Here is a 25,094-nt window from a genome sequence, read left to right as displayed (position 1 = left end):
GCATGAAGTTGCTTGTTGAATTCCTTTTCGATCTTCGTCCGATGACATAAAATCTTGGGAGGGTACGATCAAAATCGTATGTAGATGACAAAAGTATCATCCATCTCGGCATGAATGTCATCACCATAGTACGACGAGTGATCACTTTTCCTATGCAAGCACGTGAAACATAGTTAGAAAACGAAAACGTGCAAATAAACGATTTAATAAGCAATAGGAAAATAAAAAGGAAAAAAGAGAAATAGTTTAAAGGCCCAAAAGGGTAGAGAAGACGGGAGTAGCTTCTCTTGAGCGAAGAGTTTGCTTGTGCAGTTCGCGTTCATGGCGTATATATGCGGGAGGAGCAATTTTGAATCCTCTGATGCGGGGTTTTTCGGGGCAAAAAGATGTTTTTGCGGAGCGAATGCGGAGGATACCCTGCGGGGCTGCGGAGGCTGCGTGCAGGGGCAGCAGGGGGGTCGCAGGGGCAGCAGGGGGGGTTGCAGGGGTGCGTGCAGGGCTGCGTTGCGGGGGCTGCAGGGCAGGGCAACGTGCGGGGCTGCGGGGGTAGCATGCAGGGGCTGCGGGGCAGCATGCAGGGGCTGCGGGGGCAGCACGCAGGGGCTGCGCGCGGGGCTGCGCGCAGGGGTTGCGGGGCTGCGTGCAGGGCTTGCGGGCAGGGGCTGCGGGGGGGGGGGGGGGGGGCTGCGGTGCGCCGGCTGCAGGAGGTGCGCCGGCGAGGAGATGCCGGAGCTTGGAATCGACGGCGGCCGGCGGAGGAGAGAGAGAGAGAAAAAAAAATAGGGCTCTAAAAGTTCAGGGTTTTAGAGCAACGTGCTGATAACGTGTTTCAGGATGAAATAATTGTGTATTATTGAATGATATGGAGGCCTATATATAGGCATTACAAAACCACAATTCCGTAGGATTCGGAGTCCTAATCTATTACGGAGATGCTAATCTATCTCTTAACAGGAAACCTATTAGGCTAAGACACACATAATGGTAGAATAGTAATTCTCCCGGAACACCGGGCTCTTTGTCACAGTTTCAGCAAGAATTGAAAGCAATAAAAATTCGACCCCAAATCAAAACAAAAGGGAAATAGACAAGGTAATATGGACCCTGATTTGACCCTTTAATAGTTTAATGTCTTTGTCGGGTATCCTTATACATGGAAGAATTATATCAAGACCCTTATTCCATTCAGTCGGCTCATAGTGATCGAGAGAGAATAGTTTTACCGAAAGAGCTTTTGATTAAACTCAGAATAATATGAATACGGTGGTAATTCAGAAGATGTCTACTAGTCTAGCTAGCTAGCTAGCTTGGATGAAATCTAATATACGTACATAGGTAACATAGCTAACGTTCATGACCGAAGAAACAAAACTCTTGCATAAAACCTTCATTATTTGATTTTGTCACAATATGTTAAAAGTTAGTTATCCTCAATTTACGTACAACATGCAATGAGTCAATGAGGATTTAACACGATCGAATTAATGGACACCTAGATCTTTTGTTAAAGCTTTACCAATGACCTCATATTCTGATTGTATGTAGCTTAATAATTTCTTCAGGATATATATCTACGCATCAGTACATACTACATAACAGTTCTACATGCATTCTCTAACCACGTACTCAATTGTAAATTAAAAAAAAAAATTGCAGAACATTTTTAAAACACTCCCAAGTCAATTTGATCATCATATATACCCCCAAGTTAAATTTGATCATTACCGGCAGAATTGTGGCGGTGAAGTACGCAAAGAGCTGTAAATCACGACATTTGCCGAATTCTTTTAGAAATTTAGTTGAATGTTATTGAAATGACATGTTTTACAGAGTCATATTCACGTCTTAATTAACTATAAATAAATAGATCTGCCGTAATTTTTAATTTATTGTCCTATTTATTTCTTACTGCATGTAGAGGAAGAGTGGGTGCCATTTCTTTTATAGGTTCACTAAGGCTTGAAAACTAGCTTCATAGTTCATTGTAGCAATCTTTCTAAATTTCATATTTTCACATTTGACAACCCAATCATCTGTTAGCTAAAATTACCACACGTACTGGTGTAGACCGTAGACACAAAAAATGTGTACAACAGCTAACTCAATTATATAGCTTTCTTTAAAAAGCACTACATGAAAGAGAAAACGAATTCCACTCAAATACATTTATTAAAATCAAATAAAGAACCGTGATTTAAAAATAACTTAAACCATCAATGATCACGTTTCTCTTATGTAATATATAGTCTACATAGCCATAACATCTCATTGGTTGATTTTTTATATGGTTACGCCAGCGGTGACAACGCCGTGCAGCTCGGACGGTAACCGGTGGCTAAATGCCTTGAGCCACTACATCATATTTTAACATAACAATATTTTCACCTTAAATCAAAATTAAAAAACTATTGAAGTCCAGAATAGACACCACGAAAAGGCATTTAGTCATTGAACCAAATGGCAATCACGTTATTTCTCTCAAAAACAAAGGGTAATGACTAAACCATGCTTTCATATAAAATCCGTGAAACGAACCAAACGCCGCTCCAGTCAGTCTTCTTTTTCTCTCTAAACCCGCCCCCAATCTTCCTTCCTCTTTTCTCTTCTCTGAAATCTCAACCTCTCGTCCTCCTCCTCCGATCCTCCACCAAAAACCTGGCTGCCCCGCTTCCTAAAACGCCGTCGTTTCCTATCCGATCGCCCTCCCTATTTGATCCTCTTCAGATCCAATCCCCACCTCCCCCAACCTAATCCGAATCTCAGCCTCACCTTCCCTCTTTCATTTCCTCTTTAATTTATTTCTCTCTCCCCGTAATTATCTTAATTACATTTCTAACCCTGGGAAGTTTGGCTCTTTTTTTAAAAAAAAGTCCCGGCAGCTGATCTGACTCTTTTGCCCCTCTCTGACGGTTTTACCCCCGTCTATTCCGGACTCTCGACCTGTCGTGGCGTCTACATTTTAAACCCCCCCCCCACATTTTTTTAAAGATGAGTTACCAGGTCCATAACAGCCGTAGGATCCCGCCACGTGGCCCGCCCAGAAAACGAAAGGAGAGAGACGACAGCTCAGAGCTCGGCTTTAGACTACCACCGCCATCGGCGGCTCCGACTCCGACTCCGACTCCGAGCTGGCCGCCGTCGACGCCGGCGGTGTCGAATAATCGGCTCCTGGCGGGCTACATGGCGTACAATTTTATAACCAGGGGCACGCTCCTGGGCGAGGAGTGCTGCCCGGCCGGAGCAGCCGAGCCGAGGAGGGTGACGAAGCCGGCCGAAGCCGAGCCGGGTGAGGGTGCGGTGCAGGATAGTTACGCTGGGGTGGCGAGTATACTGAAGATGGAAGGGGCCCACATTCCGGGAATTGTGAACCCGACGCAACTGGCTCGGTGGATTCAGATGTGACTATTGGGTGGGGTACGTGGCGCGTCGTGGTTGGTGGGAGGGTTAGTTAGCAGAGTAGTAGAAGTTACTATCGCGAAAGCTGGCCACAGTGTGGTTTCAATATTTACGCTACTGCTGATATCCGACGACAATTTTAGTATTACAGTCGGTGGTCGGAGTCACGCCGATTTGTATTTGATGGTAATATTTATATCTTGTTTTGTAGAGTTTGTATGACGACGTCGTTGAAGATGATGAAGAAGAAGAAGAAGCGGGACAATGTACGTACGTTGTTGAATCATTGCATGTAAAAGCGAGACAATGTTGTTGCATCATCTGGATGTGAGGATTATTGTTGTTAATTGGAACCCCTTTTATATTTCATAGATGCCTCTGGTAGCTAAGCTTTGATCGGTTTGTGCTACGAGATATCTGCATAAATGTTGTGTTCTGGGTTTTTGGTGGATATATATCTACTGCTTCATGCATGAATGCATGGTTTGATATATTAATTGTTGCATACATGTATTTTGATGTTCGCGTACGTATATGTATATGCATATATATGCTTGGCTTTGCGTTTGGGATAATTGGCATTATATTGCATGGGAAATGAGAAGGGTAGGAGTTGTGGTTATGGCTGATTAACATTGATCGTGTCTTCTGTGTTCTTATGCATAATGTTTTATTCGAGTACGCAATAGATATACAAATGTCTCTCGCTCGAGTGTGGGTGAATGTCAGAACGGCGATGTATGCTTCTGCTGCAGCTAGGCAACAATGCATGCTTCTGCAACATGCATACTGGGGGTGTGGTGATCAATATATATATATATATCGCGTAGGTTTGACATGAAAGTTCTGCATTGATTATTTTCAGTTTTCTCGTATATAATTTGTACATGCGCGTGAATTGCCGAACAATCTGTATGTATGAATTGATACAATGCAATTGTCGGGCTTGTAGCAATGGGAGCTTGTAGTAATCAAACCTAATGGAGGCCTGGAGGGTATTAATTAACCGTGTTATCGCGACTTCAGTTAGCAGCCAGTAGCTATGGATATCCGTCCGTTAAGTTAATCGATGAAAACAGTGGCCAAACTATCAACGATGATTGTACGTCATGATAACAGGTACCATGCACTTTTTCTGCCTTCTCTTATTAATTTTTTTTTTTTGAATTCGCGTAATAACGAGAAAATTTATTGAAGTTGAAAAATAAAGGAAGGCAGACAAAGAGCAATACCTATCCGACATAACAATATAAGAACACTTTATCCAGGATCCCGAAGATTGATAACTGATAAGAGCCATCAAAATTCTATAATAAGGGGAATGATCATAAATTCTGGTGTTGTATGCCAGATGAAGAAGTAATTTTAGAATTTGGAGCATCAGCAACTTGATTAATTGCCATCTCGTGAAATTATTAACGTGCGCTTAATCGTGTAGAAATTCCTACATAATTTTCTTCGCACACCATCAGCGATAATTGTCGAAACAGCATCCATCTTTAATTAAAAAATTTCTCTATACACCATCAGCGATATTGTGTCATTTTGTCAACTAATTTCACTTTCGAAAGTGAATGAATTCGTACGTATAAATATTGATAATGGAGCATTGATTCATTACATGATTAGGTTGTAGCTGGATCGAATTATAGGACAAGTAAACCAATATTGTAATGATTCGATCAATCGTTTTATTATAAGATATGAAGAAACTAGATACATGATTCTTAACCAGCTTTAAGCACATGTAGCTGGCTGTTTATGATCTAGTATCTCAGAATTTATAATATCTCTCTCTTATGGTATGAAGTGTTGGTCATTTTAAAACTGAATTTTCTTATATACTATAATACGAACGACTGGAACGAGATCGATGTGGGTTATGGCCTGGAGGTCACTCGTTTAATAATGTACAAATTGATGTTAGCTAGCAAGAACTGCTTGGTCTGTGATATATCTTAGTACGTACCTTACACTTCCTGTTCATAAAGAAAAAGAAAAGGAAACGTATATTTTGATGCAAAGAAAAGTGTCTTACAAAAAAAAAATTCCATTTGCGGTAAAAGAATGTACAGTACGTGAATAAATTTGGGAGCAGTTCTTCAGAAAAAGCTCTGTAGACGATCGACGACGTTTTTCTTGTGGAAAACGCATGCATGCATTCTTTTACAAGTTATCTAGAATTAGTCTCAAGGAAGTTTCCTTCCTACTTGAGGTTGCTGTCTTAATCCACCATATCATTATCACTTTCTAATTAAGACGTATCAAGATGGTAACGTCTTAGGGTAAATGTATGATTTTAAGTATGATCGCTCAAGTCTAGACCACATTAGGACGTACATAAGAATATCTTTTACCCAGATCCATGACCTAACTATTGGATCAGTCGCTCAGCCCCCATCGTTTTTTACCCACCCCCGGGGTTTCGATTTCCCCTCCTCTTCCACCCCGTCTCGTGATAGGGTCAATCCCTTCTTAATGGAGGTGAGAAAACTATGTGATGTTCACATGAGTAAATCAAACACACATATTGCTTTGGTGACCCAATAATTGATGAAGTTGATTTTGTTAAAACTTGGAGCAGCCTTTGTTGAAAGTAAGAAACAAATCTACAACCTTATGGTGGTAGGTGGCTGATTTGTTTGACAAAAAAAGAAGAATGCATTGATGAGCATGAATCAAGGAAGAAGATTGACTTTGCTTCCATGTATGTTACATACAAATGCATAAATTGCACAAAGACGTTTGCCTATATAAAGGCATGAGAAATGGTGCACTAAACATAGAAGAACAATAAGGGAGAAATCATCTTGTGTGTGATCAAGAATGAGAGATAGAGAGAAAACTTCAGGTAGAGAGTTTTGTGCGTGTAGAAAAATAAAGTGTGTGAGAGTGTATCCCTTCAAGTGTGAGTCTTGAAGTAGTGTTTCTCTTGGTGTAACATTTTTTCGTATAGTGGAGGTTTTTTTATTATTCCTACCCATGGACGTAGGCACTTTGCCGAACCATATTAAATCCCGGTATTCTCAATCATTTTTATTTTTTGCTTGTGGTTGTGAGTTATTTCGATTTTCATTCTACAGTTCATTCCCATTCCCTAACAGTGGTATCAGAGCTCCTGGTTCTGACTGGGAGCTGCTTGAATGGAAGGATCACAAAGTACCATGATCAGACTCAACCACTCCAACTAGATTACCTGAAAGCCAAGAATGGAGGATATTCTCTATTGCAACGATTTGCATGAGCCGATCGAGGGAGACGATGCCAAGACAAGTGAGATTTCACCAGCAATTTGGACGAAGATGAACCGCAAAACCATCGGTCATATTTGTGAATGAGTGGACGATAGTGTGTTTCACCATGTTGCCAATGAAACCAGCGCACATGAGCTTTGGTTGAAGCTGGAGTCCTTATTTGAGAAAAAGACTACTGCCAAGAAAGCTTTTCTCATTAAAGAGCTCGTCAACATGAAGTATCGGGGAGTCGTTCAAGTGACCGGCCACCTCAAAAACTTTCAGAGTGTACTCAATCAATTAGCCACGATGAGCATGAAGATTGATGATGAGTTACAAGCGTTGTTGCTGCTCTGGTCGTTACCAGATAGCTGGGAGACATTTGTTGTCACTGTAAGTAACTATGTTCCTAAAGGTGTATTATATATGGAAAATATTAAAGATAATATGTTCAACGAAGAAACAATAAGGAGTTCTTCATCAAGTTAAGAAAATGGTCAATTATTCGTTGCGGAGAGGAGAGGAATGAGTAAGAGCAAAGGACCCAGAGGTTATGAAAGGAGTATGAGCAACTCTAGAACAAGGTTCAACATAAAGTGTCATCATTGTGGTCTTCTAGGCCACATGAAGAAAAATTGTAACAAATTGAAGCGGGAATTCAAAGAAGTGAGAGAAGACGCTACTCATCAACAAAAGGAGGACACATACAATGTTGCTACTGCGGTGTCTCATGATGAGTGTGAGTCATGTCACTTGGAGGTGAATGTCTACTGGTAAATAATCCTGGAGTTCAATGGATCGTTGATTCCGGAGCCTCATTTCATGCCACCTCTCACGTAGAGTTCTTCACTACGTACAAAGCAGGTGACTTTGGTAAAGTGAAGATGGGCAATGACAACTACTCCAATATTGCTGGGATTAGAGATATTTGCTTGCAGACAGATGTGGGCTGTCAGTTATTGTTGAAAGATGTGAGACATGTTCCTGGTCCACGTCTCAATCTTATGTCAACTGGTGTACTTGATCGACAAGGCTTTCATCATCATGGTGGTGATGGAAAGTGGAAGCTTACCAAGGGATCTCTTGTAGTTGCCAGAGGAAAAATGTGTTGCACACTCTACAAGACCTATGGAAAGATATGCAAGAGTGAGTTGAATGTAGTTGAGGAATCTACTCCAAGTTTGTGGTATAGACGTCTTGGCCACATGAGTGAGAAAGGACTGTAGTTGTTGGCAAAGAAATCGCTAATTTCTGTTGCCAAAGGTATTCCAAACGTTTACAATTTTACACGCAATGATGTAAAAGGAGATCAGAAGAAAATTGAAGTGCCTTCGTAGTGATAATGGCGGAGAGTACATAACACACGAATTTAGAGATTATTGTTCAAAGCATGGCATTAGACATGAGAAGACAGTTCCTGGCACCCCTCAACATAATGGCGTAGCAGAGCGGATGAACCGTACCATTATGGAGAAAGTCAGATGAATATTGAAGATGGCAAAATTATCAAAAGAATTTTGGGGAGAAGCTGTGAAGACTGCGTTCTACCTAACCAACAGAGCACCGTGTGTACCTTTAGAATTTAAGACTCCAAATGAATCTGAACTGGGAAAGATGCATCATACTCACGTTTGAGAGTATTTGGATGTAAAGTATTTGCACTTGTATCCAAAGAGCAGAGGAAAAAGCTGGATGACAAGGCAACACCATGCATATTTGTCGGCTATGGTGAAGAAGAGTTTGGCTACCGGTTGTGGAATCCAAAGACTAAGAAATTCATAAAAAGCAGAGATGTGGTGTTCCATGAAAACCAATCTATTGCAGATTTCGACAAAGAGGTACTACCAAATGCAACAAGTGATAGTCGCATTTATGATTCACCGTTGCAGTAGGAATCCAATGTGGGGCTGCAAGGTGATAGAGTTGAAAATGTACTTGACACGGGAGATGCTGAAGTCAAAGATGAAGGGGAGTTTGATCAGGGAGAGCAGTATGTGAATAATCAAGTAGCTGTTCATAGAAGAACTAAGAGGCAGATTCCATCCACCAAGTATCCATCATCTCAATATATTTTGGTGACTAATGATGGAGATGATCCTTATGTAAATTACATCCTTTTGACTAGTGACTGAGAGCCTGAAAGTTACATGAAAGTAAAGATTCATCAAGACCACGACAAATGGTGAAACATCCCTCAATTCAGAACAGTAAAATTTCAAATTTATGGATGCTAACACACTGATATTACTTCAATAAACGAAATTACGATACAGCAGCTGAATATCTTATCCAAGTTTAACAAAACACTTAGATTTGAAACTGTAACAAAACGTAGTTACAAGTGTAAGTTGTACAGTATTCAACTCTCACAAGTCCTCACCAAAATAGGAAAATGAACAGAAGCTAAAACAACACACTGCTGTTAAACTGCTCACTCCTTCCGCCTCTACTACTGCGAAGTACCTGCAGTACTACCCCCTGCACCAATAATGGAACACCAGGATTGTAAACACAAACCTGGTCAGCTACAAGGCTGGTATGAGTAAACTAAAAGAAATACTCAAGGATAATGTAACATATTTCTAAACTCAGAAATATATATAAAACAACATTATCATCACAACACTAACAACGTCAACTCGCAACCAATACCACAACAAACGCCACATATTGCCACACAAGCATAATCACAACTCACAATCACATCACAACACATGCAGAACATTTTAGGTTAATGCGACCCTCAAGTCGCACCTAGAAGATTGGCAGTAATACTAGAACTCTAGATGATCATCCCCACAACCGGCCAAGGAGTGGTTCTGACATATGCCTACGCCACTAAGGCCGCCACACTGGCAGAACATTGAAATACATTTTGCCACTTGGGCCGCCACTAAGGCTAAATATATGTATTCATTTTCTTTCGCCAAACTGGCCGCCACTAAGGCAGAAAAACTCACACAAAGTCTTTTGCCTCATAAGGCCGCCATAAAGACAACACCACAACTCACAAAGCTACACACGCAATAATCATACCGGAAGGTAAATTTTCTTCCATTCCGGTAACAACAAAATAATCACCACACAATAATGCCGGAAGGTACATTTTCTTCCCTTCCGGTCACACAACATATAAGCACTACGACTATACAATAATCCATCCAAAGACCTCTAATTTACCGAGAGATACATTTTATTCCCCCTCAGTCCCATCCTCCACAGTTCAATGAAAACCAACTAAAATACACAATATAGTAGCTTTATATACTTAGTGATAAATATACGCATATCATATCACCATTTAGATATACGTATATAAATCACCAAATATATACACATCTATAATGAATCACACAACAAGTAAAAAAATATATAAAATGTAAGTTCACACGTCTAGCTACCGCCAAGGTAACTAGACCAAACGTGAGGTTTACTCACCTTAATGCTTGCTTCCACTTCTAACTCAACAAGTCGAACACTTGTTTCCAACTCAAGCACCTAAGTTAAACAAAGCTCCACTTAGTAAAAAGGAACCAAAACAACTCAAATAATAAACACTTCATAAATTTCAGCAAGAATGCTGAAGTTACTAACGTCACACATGCCACACACTAGTGGCATCCACTCTAACCTCTTCACCGTTTTCTTCTCTTACTTCCCAAAACCAAACTTTCCAAAATGTCACAACTTAACTAAACAACTTCCCCAAACAATACCATGGCACTCCCAAACATCCCCTACTCCCTCGAGCCTCTCTTGCTTTCCAAAAGAACCCCTTCACTACCAAAAATACCAAAACAGTGGCCTAACTACTTCCACTGTATCAAAATCTCTCACAGGAATTCCATCAAACACCTTTTGTGCATTCCCTTAAACCCTTCCACTTCTCACAACCAAGACCCCAAAACTTACAATACCTCTTGACCTTCAAATAACTCACCATTACCACTAAGAACACCACCAAACAATAATATAACATAACCAACAAGGAAAAACGAAATTACCAAGCTGAGCTCCTTAAGTCACTGCCCAAAATCAGCAGCAACCAACCAAGCCACTGGTGCACACAACCAGCAGCTTTACTAGTACCTTAAGGTCTCTTTCTGCCGGCTACAGCTGCAGGAACACTCCCCAGGCAGCGGCAGCATGGGCAGCAGCAACAGTAATCAAGCAGCAACAACAGCAAGCAGCAACAGCAGCAAGCAAACAACAAGCAACAACAAGCACCACGGTGGTTGGGTGAGAAGATCAAAGGAGAAGAAGAATTTATGGAGAGAAAGAAGATGAAGAAGAAGAGAATGAGAAGATAAGCACAGGGCAGAAATGAAGAAGAGATGAGAGGGAAAAAAGATATTTGTTTCCCAATTCTCTCCCCCTTTAACCCTTTTCAACAACAACTTCCGTAATTAAAATTTCACTCCTCCAACTTCTGATTACTACGTGTCACATATCTACACACTCGTTTTGACGAGCTCTACGACTTTTGTGAAGGAAGTTTCATGAAACGAGCGACGAATTAAAAGTCAACTATTAAGTCAACCGAATTAAATCGAAAAAAATGACTGAATGGTTCTCGGACCGATTCCTATTTCGAATGAAGGCTATTTAAAAGACGTAGAGTATGGATATAACCAAAATATCATTTCATTAATCTCCATGAAATTACAAGAAATGAATAACGAAATTCGGGTTATTACAAATGAAGACTAGCCATGAAGTATGAGATGGAGTCTTTACTAAAGAACGACACGTATGAGTTGGTGAAGCTTTCTAAAGGCCGAAAAACACTCAAGAACAAGTGGGTGTTCAAGTTAAAGCGAGATGAGAATGAGAAACTGACAAAGTTCAAGGCTCGCTTAGTTGTCAAAGGATTCTGACAGAAAGAAGGAATTGATTTTGATGAGATTTTCTCACCTGTTGTCAAGATGACTTCGATTAGAGTCATTTTGGGCATGGCTGCGAGCATGGATCTAGAGGTGGAGCGGATGGACGTGAAGACTGCATTTCTTCATGGTGATTTAGATGAAGAAATATATATGGAGCAACCAGAAGGCTTTGAAGTCAATGGAAATGAGCATATGGTTTGCAAGTTGAAGAAAAGCATGTACGGATTGAAGCAAGCACTAAGACAACGGTATAAGAAGTTTGACTCTTTCATGGTGAGTCATGGGTGCAAGAGAACGTCAGCAGATCTGTGTGTTTATATTCAACAACCCGTTGGAGGTAATTTTATCATCTTACTACTTTATGTAGATGATATGTTAATTGTTGGCAAAGATACTGCTATGATTCAATAGTTAAAGGTAGATTTATCAAAGTCCTTTAATATGAAGGATTTGAGACCAGCCAAGTAGATTTTTGGCATGGAGATTGCCCGTGATCGTGGGAACAAGAAATTATGGTTATCACAAGAAAAATACATTGAGAAGATACTAGAGCATTTCCACATGGAGAAAGCAAAACCAGTTGCTACTCCACTTGCTAGTCACATGAAGTTCAACTCAAAGCAGAGTCATACAAGTCATAAGAAGAGGAGGAAGAAATGGCAACAGTGCCATATGCCTCAGCAGTAGGGAGCTTGATGTACGCGATGGTTTGTACTAGACCAGACATAACACATACAGTTGGTGTTGTTAGTAGATTCTTATCTAATCCAGGCAATGAGCACTGGAATGCTGCCAAGTGGATTCTGAGATACTTGTGAGGAACTTCAAAGATGAGTATATGCTTTGGAAGTGGCAAGTCTGAACTAGTTAGCTACACATATGCAGATATGGTCGGGGATATTGACACGAGAAAGTCCGCATTCGGATACCTTATCACGTTTTCAGGGGGAGCTGTCTTGTGACAATCAAAACTACAAAAATGTGTTGCTTTGTCACTACAGAAGCATAGTATATTGCATCTACGGAAGTGTGCAAAGATATTTTGTGGTTGAAGAGATTCTTACAAGAATTGGGTCATATACAGGAAGAGTTTGTCTTGCATTGTGACAGTCAAAGCGCGATTCACTTGAGAAAAAAATTTGAGTTTTCACTCGAGGTCAAAGCACATTGATGTGAGGTATCATTGGATACGTGATGTGCTGGAAGCTAAGGAAATGCTGCTGAAGAAAATATACAGACAAGAACAGTTCGAATATGATGACGAAGTCTCTACCGAATGAGAAGTTTGAGTTATGTAGAAGCGCATATGAAATGACGCATCCCTCCATCTAAGTCGGGAGGGGGAGATTGATATGGTCAATTCATCATTAATGGAGGTGAGAAAACTATGTGATATTCACATGAGTAAATCAAGCACACATATTACTTTGGTGACCCATTAATTGATGAAGTTGATTTTGTTGAAACTTGGAGTAGCCTTTGTTGAAGGTAAGAAACAAATCTACAACCTTGTGGTGGTATGTGTCTGATTTGTTTGAGAAAGAAAGAAGAATGCATTGATGAACATGCCAACATTGAGCATGAATCAAGGATGAAGATTGACTTTGCTTCCAGCATGTTACATGCAAATGCATGAATTGCACAAAGATGTTTGCCTATATAAAGGCACGAGAAATTGTGCAATAAATATAGAAAAACAATAAGGCAGAGATCATCTTGTGTGTGATCAAGAATGAGAGATAGAGAGAAAACTCCAAGTAGAGAGTTTTGTGTGTGTAGAAAAATAAAGTGTGTAAGAGTGTACCCCTTCAAGTGTGAGTGTTGAAGTAGTGTTTCTCTCAGTGTAACATTTATTCGTATAGTGGAGGTTTTTTATTATTGCTACCCGTGGACGTAGGCACTTTGCCGAACCACGTTAAATCCCGGTGTTCTCTATTATTTTTATTTTCCGCTTGTGGTTGTGAGTTATTTCGATTTTTATTCTACAGTTCATTTTTCTGCATTCCCCAACATGACGAACACCCCAAAAACTGCCTCAAACCGATGAAGAAAATTGAGATAAGTTCTCTTGAATTCGTTGGAAATGATTCTAATAAGCTTGTCCATGAGCTTTAATATATATTGACATTAATGGTCGATAGTGTAAGTAGAATTTTGCTTATTACCTTAATGGTTGAAGAAATCTCTCCTCTCTAATGTTTGAGTTTGATCAGAGCTGAGTCAGATATGAACAGCTATCTAGGTCGAGCTCATCTAGATTCTAGTCATCTTGACCACTTGACCACTCAGGCCAAGTAATCTGCCCAAAATATTATCACATGCACCAACCGGAATTATTAGATTTATTCCCAAGTATTACCCGCACCTTTTGGGGCTGCATAGTCTGAATATATGGTTAATTTGCGTTTTTTTAAGTACTCCATCAGAGACGATCAAGAACACACCATCTGATCGAGGACGCGATGAATACCTCTGAGCTCTCTTCTTCACATAATAGCCTATTGCTTTTGTGATCATAAGGGTTTAGAACATTTCCAACAACTCATTTTAAAATCTCTATTATAGAGGATGAAAATATTAAATATCTACAAAAAAACTTAAACTTCAACAAATCTTATATTCTATTGTATAAAATTAAATGCAAATGTGTATAATTAAATGAAAATCAAATTGAATCTCATGATGTCATAATTTATACCAAAATCAGAAAATGAGTGATAAATCATTCATTTTAAGGTTATTTTTTTAGAATAGAGAGTGAATTTTTTTTATAACAAATATATAATCAAGAGATTTTTTTCTCTATCTTCCCACTTTCTCTATTATATACGATGATTCAAATGAGTTATTTAAGTTAAAATTGATATTTATTCTATAAAATAGAGATTATTTGAGTTTTAAAAGAGCTGTTGAAAATGCTCTTATTTGATTTTTGAAGTTTCCTCTATTTTCACTTGAATGTAATATTAAGGTGACATCCATATTTCATGTTTGAAATACAAATGACGACAAACTAGAATAGGAATATTTCAATGATAGTAGTCTCACTAGTCTGATATAATCGTTAGGTCGAGGACATAACATGATCATATGTACGAACTGGTTAGCATCTAAATGAAAATATGATAGTAAAGTTATTGATTTGGTATTAAATATCAAACCCGATAATTACCAGTAATTCTTAAAGAGAGATTGACTTGATCAATAGTTCGATCTATACCACAACTAGAGAACTAAATAATTACAGTGAAGTGTGTATCGACTTATCTATAAGAGTTTGATTGGATCATCTGAAGTCAATTATTAATCGAGGTTCTTCACCTGAAGAAATGTATTTATGTTTTCTGTGACTACATCACTTGCTTGGCTTTATAGTTTATGAAATAGGTAGCCAGGTATAAGAAATTGGTTGATTGAACCTCAGTCAAATGTAGGTTCAAGCTTCGGAAACTCTTTGTACATTTACTTTCACAAGAGCAATATAGACATATAGCCAGCATTTTAGCAATATGATTTCGTAAAATAACGATGACAATCTAGCGCCATCATCATCCGCTTTAGTGGTTGTTCGTTCTTGAAGACCTCTTCACCTCTTTCTTTAAAACGACTATTGATTTCTGCATCGAAGTGGTACTTTTTTTTTTTTGGCAAAATCGAAGTGGTACTTTAAGTCATGTCCAGATACACAAAGGTTAAGCTTCCAGCGTCGACGATGAAGGCAGAATTATGCAAATCCGTTCATTATTGTTTGGCAGTTTGAACGTAGATCTAAACAAGCATAAAATATTTGGATTATTACTTTTTTTTTTTCGGACAAAGTTGATTACTAACCAGTTTGAAGAGAATAGCATTAGGTGTGGGCTACTTACTACTCCACTTGAAAAGATTAGGAAGAAGAGCCTATAAGATTTAATCAACGAGGAAAAGAGGAAAACAAATTAGGCTCCTGTGTCCTATGTCTGCTTAGCGACCATAGATCTTTCAGATTAGGAATCATTGACTATTTGGCAAATACCGAAGTTGGTTTTTTCAGCATAGTTTTGCAGTAAAGGACCCAAGCTTTTTTCTTGCAAATTAAACATCGTAATGGAGCATGAGTGCATGACATGAACTCTTTATTACTCTTTTTTTCCTATCTGTTCAAGTTCATCTATCAAAATTTGAGCCAACAAGTCTCTAAGAACTAAACAGCACAGACGTATTTCACCTGAACAACAATAGGCAAAAAAAAAAAAAACAGCAACCATCATAGCCTCCTTCAGTATTGCCAACTTCGTTGAGTACAGAACAACAACAAAATGGTACCTTTTTTTTTTGAACAAGTGAAATGGTACGTTCATGTTTCATATTTATATCTCCCATTCATTCAATTGAATAGAAAGAGCCTGAAAGACGGTGATAGTCCTTTTGAACTTTACTCCTGCCTGACCTCAACTTCCCGCAACAATGTTAGACTGAAAGAGAAATGCACTACTTTCCGAAATGAAATTGTTGGGGAAGCTATGGATAATCTCAATCACCATGCCATAGTGCACTAATATATTGGTATAGATCAAATTGTTCCAAGGAGAGGTTGATAGCCCAAGCAAAATACCTGATGTACATATTGAAGAAGCTAATAACTAGCACCGTTTTGCAACATTAGATTGTTGCAGGAAGCGAAAATTCATATACTCTTTCAAACCACCAACATTTCCTAATGTTCACTTCCAACTTGAAAATAATTCTCTTTGTATGGTTCCTATATTTAAAGCCAACTTATTGAAATGCAACCTAGATTGAAGTATTGAACAACTAACTACGTATATCTCCGTGTCCTGTATGTGATTGTGATTTTATATATGCAGATAGATCTTTTGTTCATTCATACTTTTTGCATCAGCAAACACTAAGATCAAAATTAGCATACCAGTATAAGAAGCACCCTTCTCATTTGAAGCTTCTTGATAATTAAACTCCCACATGTATCAAATCAGATGAACACAAATATTACTTTTCTATACAGCAACAATTTCAGGCCAGTCTCAAATATATGATTTATGAGATGATTCGTGAGTCGTGAAGAACTGAAAGATAAAGCCAACTAGTGCGACTGAAGCTGAAGGCCTGAAGCAATTCTTAGTGAGATGGTGACTATCCAAAGCTCTGCCCCTTTTTCAGAGCTGTGAAAACCTTCGGTTTTGAAAAAAATACACATATTTGGTAGAAAATAACACTGGAAGCAGTGCACTTTTCAGAAGTTTAGGAAAAAAAGATTAAGCTGGCCTTGTTCATCCTTTGTTCTGTGCTAATTGATGATAGTTTTCTTACAGCCATTAATTTTTGGATTCGATTGATGTTCTTTGAAGTTGTAACCAGAAACAGAGAGCCTGCTGCATAAATTGTAGAGGCAAAACCATTTGAAATCCTGGATCCGTAGTCTGAACTCTGATATTATGAAACCACTGATTTGGCAAAACTTCTTGACTTATTATCAATCTTGGATAAAGAATTACCTCATAAGAGAATCCTGTAATAACGAACTAGAGGTCTAGAGTTCTCACTTATTCGTATCCTTGAACATGTTATATGTGCATAAGTGATGCATTTTTACAGCTTTGTTCATCCATGGTAGATTCTAGTATCCATCAATCCAAAAATAAATGATCTTCTGGAAATATAAGTGAATTTCCCAAGTACATTCTACAACATTCAACCGTGAAACAGAAACTCAAATCGAAGGCATTCAGAATGCTAATACAGCTACCAAGACAAAGGATAATAATTGCAATTACAAATTTTCACAAAACTAAAAAAAGAAGAAAGATGTTCAGTCCTAGGCCTGTTTTATCACCACTGATCTAGCCTTCAGATTAAGGAATATAGCCCTGAAATTAGCAAGCAAAGGATGAAGGAGTTGGTAGTTTTACTTGAGATAAACTGGAAATATGCAAATTTTTGTTAACAATAAGGACACTTGCATTTCTGATTGAAATGATGCCCTGAATCTGAATGTCTAGAGTGGTTGTAGAATAGGCATATCTGATACATTTATGTATTAACGTGTATCAGACATACACAGATTAAGAAATGAATTACCTACGACTCGTTATAGGGTAGGCATCAGACACTAGCCTTTATAATTCAAATGGTATTCTACTAAGGTTGGCATATCTGATACGGTACTACTAGATACATGCACAGATTTTGATATTAATTTCAATTTGGGTTTAGAAAGTCTTATTCCTTATTATTCTATTAGATATGCGCATGACATTATATCAAAAACACAGATACAAAGGGAGATAAGGCAACCTTGCAGAATATCTTTGTTAACTGCAACTTTTAGCGATAATGGGAGGTCAGTTAAGAGGCAAGCAAAAATTACTAAAAATAGTAGCTTACCAGCATGAAGCAATGAAGCTGTGAAACAAAACCTGAAACTGCAGAGGCATATACTGGTAGTTCACCCAACCAACAATAGGCCAAAACTGCAACCATTATCAAAATTTTATTATCCATCAAATTCAATTAGGGCCTTGAGTACAAAGCAACAGAGACATGGTTCATCTTTCAACCTTCCATGCAGTCAACTGTACAAAGGGGTAATCCTTCCGAACTTTCGTCCTGACTAAACTCCATGGTCTTCCTGAAATGCCAGAGTAAAAACAAAAATGCATCAGTCCTTGACTAAGTACAGAGGGGTAGTCCTTCCGAACTTTCGTCCTAACTTTCCTTGACTTGAAGTTTTATGCCATGAGCATAAAACTTGGCTAAGTACTAATTTTTCACTACAAAGAAAAGACTTCATTACAAAGGGTAAACAATTCTGTAATCGAACAAATACTCTAAAAATGTTCTTCGACCAGAAATTGCAAAATGTGATTACCCTACAGCCGAACATACACAGTGGACATCTCCTTATTACCCCTCCCACATCAAAAGAAAGAAAGGCACAACCAAGTCCCCAGTACTAGATACTGAGATATGGTCAGGCCTACCCATATCAGAAATTGTGAAAAATACGGTGCCGGAAAACTGCTCTATAACCAGATTCAAGATAATGCCAGATATTCATGCATACCTTCAATCACCAAGCCATAATACATCATGAAAAACATGTTGTTCCAAGGAGATGAAGTTAACTGCTCCAGCAAAACCTAATAATTGAAATTTTCATCCATCAATACTTGACTCAAACATGCTACAAACAAGAAATAACATTCATAGAAAGTACAAGAATCCTACTCCAGAAAAGATTATACCTTCTTTGCGATAGTTTTATTGTCCTTCTTTGCCTTGAATATTATATCCATCAGTTTGTGGAGAAAGTGTCCAAACGGCCCGGTATATGCAAACCCATAGAGCTGGAAACAAGTCACAAATCCTTCAGATGCCAACATGATACACAAGGCATGGCACAGCATAATTACATATGTATAAACCTAGTGAATCCATGAGTTTATACGCGAGCCGCATATTTGAGATTGACAGATGCCGGATGAGAAAAGACAAATGGGAAATTGGAAATCAAATCTTTCAATTCATAACTCTTGGCTTTCTTAGTATGACAAAGACGCATACTTGTTATGATGATTTTACACCAAGAGGCCAAAAACACATAAGACACAACAAAATAACACAACTTTGAACACCTTGATCAAAATAAGCATACCATCATAAGAAACAGTCTTCTCAGTTGAAGCTTTTTGATCCCAGAGATCTTTTGGGCTATTCCATCACTAAGCCCGACCAAAACTCCTGCTGTAATTGCCTAGAAAACCGAAAAATTCAAAGAAAATTAAACAAAGACATCAACTTCATATACAGCAACATGGAAATCTTCAAAACCAGGCTCAATGAAATCATCTTTGCAACAAAACGAAATCTATACAAACAAGACTCCCTATAAACAGATTGCATGAAACAAGAACTGGGTCTCATTCAAGAGCGGAAATGAACCTTGGTCCTGAGAGGGTGGGACTGAAGTTGTATAAGGTATTTTCTCCAAGCCTCGCTGACTATCTCAGACATGGTGAGTCCAAAGCTTTCCTCTCTCTCCTTCTCTCCTTCTGACGTGAAATTGTGAAAATGAAATGGGGTTTTATACAACTAGTTCATATATAACTTCATATAAATAGTAGTTGCTTTCATAAAAGACGAGTTGGGGTTAGGTGGTGGGATTGTTGTGAGCACTGATCAACGAGACCGAGCTGTTAGAACTACGGGAAGTTGGGAACGATGTTTAAGATTTCTAAGAACGAACCAAAAAGGTGTGAGAACTGAGAAGTTGTTGGGCAAGATGAACATGTGCTTTCCCTTTCTTATATTAGTTGCTCCAATTTCAGCCAAAAAAATTCCAAAATCATAAGGTTGAATTCCGGCTTGCGAAAGAAACTAAAAACCCTCTTGGGTGTGCGCTATGACTTGGTTCCGACGATCATATGGTTTCGTAGAGTTTTAGGGATGCCTCGTGGTGCAATTTTTATTTTTTTAAATCAAACCTCGTGGTGCAGTTCTGATTACACTATGTTGAGTTCATAGCTCATGTTTGAATTGTAAATTTATTTTACTTGCAGGTATTACATTGCTTTGGTTCTAGCGGCCTCGTGGTATACCGCATATAACCCTGTAGAATGATAGGAGGTTATGGTTAGGCTTTTAGTCTAATCTGTTGACGAGGAAGTTATGATAAAGTAGCCTATTTGCATTATTCTACTTAAGATTATCAATTCGATCAGTCCATTAAATGAAAGCCCTACTGTGTCTAAATTGTCTATCAGTTTTTGTTATGATCTGTTATTGTTATCTTAATCTCTCAATGTTTAATATAATTATTACAATAATTTAAGGACTAGTCAAGTAGTCAGCCGTCAAACTTAAACTAGTAGTAATTAACAAGGTAGCTTCGTATTGCAAAATGTCATGTACAATATTTAGAGCTCTCTTGAATTTCGTTCTCATTTTCGAAAGCATGAAGTAGGACTAGTAGGTGATGGAGATCGATAGCCATTATATTTTTGGGGATAGATAAAACTCATTAAAGGAGTCATCGATCAAAAGGCTTAGAAAGCTATTCAACAGTTCACTGTGCATATTCCACTACAAGAAATGAAGAAGAAAAGACAGGAAAGGAACTGACTCAACTGAGGATAGTCCTTAAACTTCCACGGACTTGTAATTTATTTATTATCAAATGTATCATAAAGCTTCCTCACTGGTTGATTAATATTGAAGAAGTCTTTGCCTCTGAAACAACTTGATCACTTGTGAATCGTTTGTTTGTTTCCTCCTTGAGGGGAATAAATTTTCAGCTTTGTGCTCTCTATTAATTAAATTTGATCCAATGTCCGTCCAAACGTGACTTGATAGTTGAAAAAGTAAAAACTACTAAAATATTATTAGAAAGTGGAGAACGTGAAACACCTTCTCCTACTTACTATGACAAAAACTTCTCATTACAACATGAAATGAGGAATAAGGAAGCAACACCTATATTTTCACAAACTTGGAGATATGGAGGAGGATCTTACAAAAGATGCATAGCAATCACCGAATGATTGAATCATCGTAACGATACTTTTTTCCCCCAAAAATCATGATGTTGCATCTAGGGCTTCTTAAATATCAAAGGAGAGGGATTGTTGTTGGGTGATCTCTTTCTTAGTCTTTTTATGCACCAACAGTTGGCATTGTTTATGGGAAATTGAACAAAAGCCGTGAGATGGTAGTGGATGAGCCATAGACGCAACCATGAACGCTATGGCATAAAGAGATTCATTCTCATCGACAAGAAAAATCCTAGCACTTTCTCTTTAATTTATTGGTCTTCAAGATTATTTGTTCTTTAGGGTATGATTTATTTGTTTTGATTCAAATAACGAATACAAGTTGTTCTTGGGATTCTATCTCTCTAGGCCGTGTGTTGGTAGTTTCACGACAAAGAGCTTCAGAGGCAGCGTCAGGACTCAGACAAGAGGGATCGCTAGGCTCCAGCGGCGGCCATGGACTGCTGCAACTGTGAGTGTTGTTTTGTTGTCTGCGTCATCGTCAGCGTAGTCTAGGGATGATGTCGGTGTTCGAGATGTAGTTGATGACAGGGGGCTCCATTGGAATGAGGTGAGACTTGGTAGTGGAGGAGGTGCCGTGACGAATCTGGACGACGGTGGAGTTATGGTGACTCTGCCGATCTTGGATGGCCAGTGTGACCCTTTTGGGTCTCAGTCACCGACGATAGTGCAGGGCATGACAAGTCGACTGTCGGACTCGGTGATGCGGTTGTCGATGTTGGTGGTGAAAGCAACAGCTGAGATGGTATGTTGGGCCTCTTTAGGCCAGTTTTTGTTTTGGGCGTTTGGGCTCGGATCTGGACTTGGCTTTGATGGGTTAATTGGGCTCTTCCAGGCCCATATTTGGATGTTTTTTTTGCTAAGGATGGCCCTACTAAGGGCACTAGCATGACGTGGACATTTGATTTTATTTTGTCTATTCTATATTGTCAAGTTGTTTTTTAGGCATGTCCTTGTCTATTTCCATGCTAGATTAGTTGTAGACTAGATGTACTTGAATAAATTGAGTTTCATGTCGAATGAGTAGACTTATGTTATGTACCGTCGTATCTCTCACAATTTATTGTCTATTTGTATATGATAATGGAGTGGTATGTACGAGCTATTTTAGCCTTGATTTCATTTTTATATAAACCCCAGTGATTTCCTTAAAAAATAAACGAATACAAGTCGTAGGATATGTGGCTCAAAGTCGTACGTGAAGGAGAACAAGGAACGAAGCATGTGAAGGAGATGACATCATCCTGTGGATGATTAGGTATGATGCCGCTACAATTGGATTCAAAGAGACGTACACGTATTTCCGTTCTGCGCAAAACGTGGCTCGGTGACATATAACTGCTAGGGTTTAAGGAGTTGCATTGGGCGCTTCATCCTTTTGTGGGGGCTGAACAAATTCTTCCTGAGCGATAAGAAAAATTCTTGCTTTATACTGCTTGATTGAATTGTCCCGATATAAATGAATGTATGAGATGTATTGTTATTGACCCTATCTTCCTATGAGCAGATTGACGACCTCCTCTATATATATATATATATATATATATATATATATATATATATATATATATATCAGTTTCTATCCAAAATAAAGTTTTATTATGAAGTTAAAGAGTAAAGTTTTAATTTTGACACATTTTTCGGTCAAATTTTTTCATCATAAGCAATTCAATATTTAGGTATGTTATTCACAAGGTTCACTCTGAAATCATATCTACAAAATTTCATTCAATTCGGACATTGTTAATGTAATAACCCTAAATTTTCAAACGATATTAGTTTGATTTGAATTCTTTAAAATTGTGAAATTTAATTAGAATGAGTGTGAGTGGTTGCGACGTTATGAAACGAGAAACGGGAACGTTCTCAGAACGTTTAATTTGAAAAACGGTACGTTTCCGAACGAATTTATCGACTTTTTATTCTGTCGCTCGGTTGTGAAAACTTTCTTCACGAAAGTTGTAGAGCTCGTCGATACGAGTTCGTGAGTATATGACGCGTTCGAAACGGACGTCGTACGTAACAGTTATTAACGACGGAAGTTAGTTTCCGATTTTAGGGGGGGTATAAAAGGAAACACTTCTGAAGTAGGGTTTCGATTTTCGGAAACCCACTTCTTCCCCTCACACCGCGCTTCCCTCTCGTCTCTCTCTCCTTTCCCTCGAACTCTCTCCCTCCGAACCTCCTCAACGCTGACGATCTCTACTTTCAGGTTGCCGTGGTCTTCACCGCCTAGCCCAAGAGCACCGCACGGCTCTCCATTACGAACCCCAAGGTCGTCGCAGCACCTCGTGACGTCGTGAGCCTCTGCACTCCAACCCGAGGCTGCAAGTTCCATCGCCACCATCGAGAGCACCACTTTGGCGACGCGAGGGCACGAAGGAGAGCGTCACAACACCGATCGTCGCCCTTGGAGCTTCTGCCATCGATTTAGGGACAAACCCCACAATTCAAGCCCCCCCCCCCCCCCCGAGGAATTGAAGAACTGTCGGCGATCCAAGCACTTTCGGAGTCAAATTGGAGTTCTTGGCTTCGATTAAGGTATGATTTGTTGTATTTGATGGGTTGGTTGTGATTGTTGATGAATTGTGGTTTGATTGGAGCAAATCGGAGGTGTAGGAGGAGGAGGGGTTACCGCCGCCTAGAGGCGGCGCGTGGGAGTGCGTGGGTTAGCGTAGGAGGGGTCTGAAGTTGTAGGAAGGAAGAGGAGGAGGAGGAGAAGAGATTGGACCCGGCGGTGGCGTGATGCTCGCCGTGGTTGGTGTTGGCGCGTGTGCCCCACGCGCAGCCACAGTGAGTGGCGCGTGAGCGCCACGCGCGGCCTGCCGGAGGTAGCGCGTGCACCCTACGCGCCGCCACGTGCGGCGGTGTGAACAGTGTTTCCGAGAAGGGTAATTTTGTAATTTATTTTTACGTACGGTAAATGTAAATGTAAATTTTATTTACGTACGGTAAATGTAAATGTAAATTTTATTTACGTACGGTAAATGTAAATGTAAATTTTATTTACGTACGGTAAATGTAAATTTTATTTACGAACGGTAATTGTAAATTTAAATTACTTTTACTAAAGGTAAGAAAGTAATTTTGGAAGGGAAATACGGTAATTATTATTTAATGAAACAGTACGTATATTTGAGTAGTATTTATACGTACAGAAATACGTAAACAGTATGTACTCATACAACGATACGTATTGGATATGTATTTGTACATTAACACGTGAACAATAACCGTGAATAGTAACGGTGAACAGTAAATTTGTAAACCCGAAAATTGTTCAACAGTAACCGATTATTACTGTTTCGGCATTTAAAGGTTTACGAAACGTTTCTAAATTCTTTTCTTATCTTTTCAAGGTGATCTATGAAGCAAGGAAATGAATTATCTTCGGAAATTGTGGAATTACGCTTGACTCGATAAGGTGAGTAAAACCTCATATATTTACGAATCTACCCTTGCGGTGATTCCAAGATTTTTGCAAGTGTTTTAAATATTGAAATACGACATGTATACAATATAGTGGATTATATATATTTTGTATAAATGGTAATAAGTACATATATATATGGTTTGCTATAATATATACTGTTATGAATTCATTTGAAATAGGTCATTTCGATGACGAGCATGTGATTTTAATATGGGGTTTGTTAAACGTTTTGTCTTCGGACGTGTTTATAAATTATGACATGTATATGATATAGTGGATTATATATATGCATTGTATAAATGGTAAATAAATACGTATATATATAGTTTGCTATATAATATACTGTTATGATTTATTGTGATGATGTCATTTTGATGACAAGATATATCTAGCATGTGATTTTGATTTGTACAATATGATGTGAGATTATTGTACGTGATTTTAACATTGAGATTGTTAAAATGTGATTCGTCTTCGGACCTGATGTTTGGTACAATATGATGTGAGATTATTGTACGTGTTTGGCAAGTCGAAACCTAGCCTTTGGCCGGGCGAAAGTTACGATACAATTAGAGCTCTAGTCTGTCTGCCGTAGTAC

At 38.8% G+C, this 25,094-nt stretch overlaps 2 protein-coding genes across 2 annotated transcripts in view; one reads left to right on the top strand and one right to left on the bottom strand.

Moving 5' to 3' along the window:
• LOC126789913 (casein kinase 1-like protein 10) overlaps nucleotides 1-25,094 on the top strand; it is a 308,889-nt gene that overhangs the window by 67,348 nt on the left and 216,447 nt on the right. The gene's annotated exons all lie outside the window — the stretch shown is intronic.
• On the bottom strand, nucleotides 17,156-19,793 carry LOC126789925 (peroxisomal membrane protein PMP22). Its single transcript, XM_050516006.1, has 7 exons — nucleotides 19,457-19,793; nucleotides 19,170-19,268; nucleotides 18,760-18,861; nucleotides 18,579-18,654; nucleotides 18,073-18,143; nucleotides 17,900-17,985; nucleotides 17,156-17,382 (listed from the first exon to the last, which is right to left on the bottom strand). The coding sequence occupies exons 1-7, from the start codon at nucleotides 19,526-19,528 to the stop codon at nucleotides 17,331-17,333; spliced, it is 558 nt and encodes a 185-aa protein (XP_050371963.1). The 5' UTR covers nucleotides 19,529-19,793; the 3' UTR covers nucleotides 17,156-17,330.

This window comes from Argentina anserina, chromosome 4, assembly GCF_933775445.1.
Source record: "Argentina anserina chromosome 4, drPotAnse1.1, whole genome shotgun sequence".
Classification (NCBI taxonomy): domain Eukaryota; kingdom Viridiplantae; phylum Streptophyta; class Magnoliopsida; order Rosales; family Rosaceae; genus Argentina; species Argentina anserina.
The sequence above is the reverse complement of the archived record's forward strand: the minus strand, read 5'-3'. Positions and strand labels throughout refer to the sequence as shown.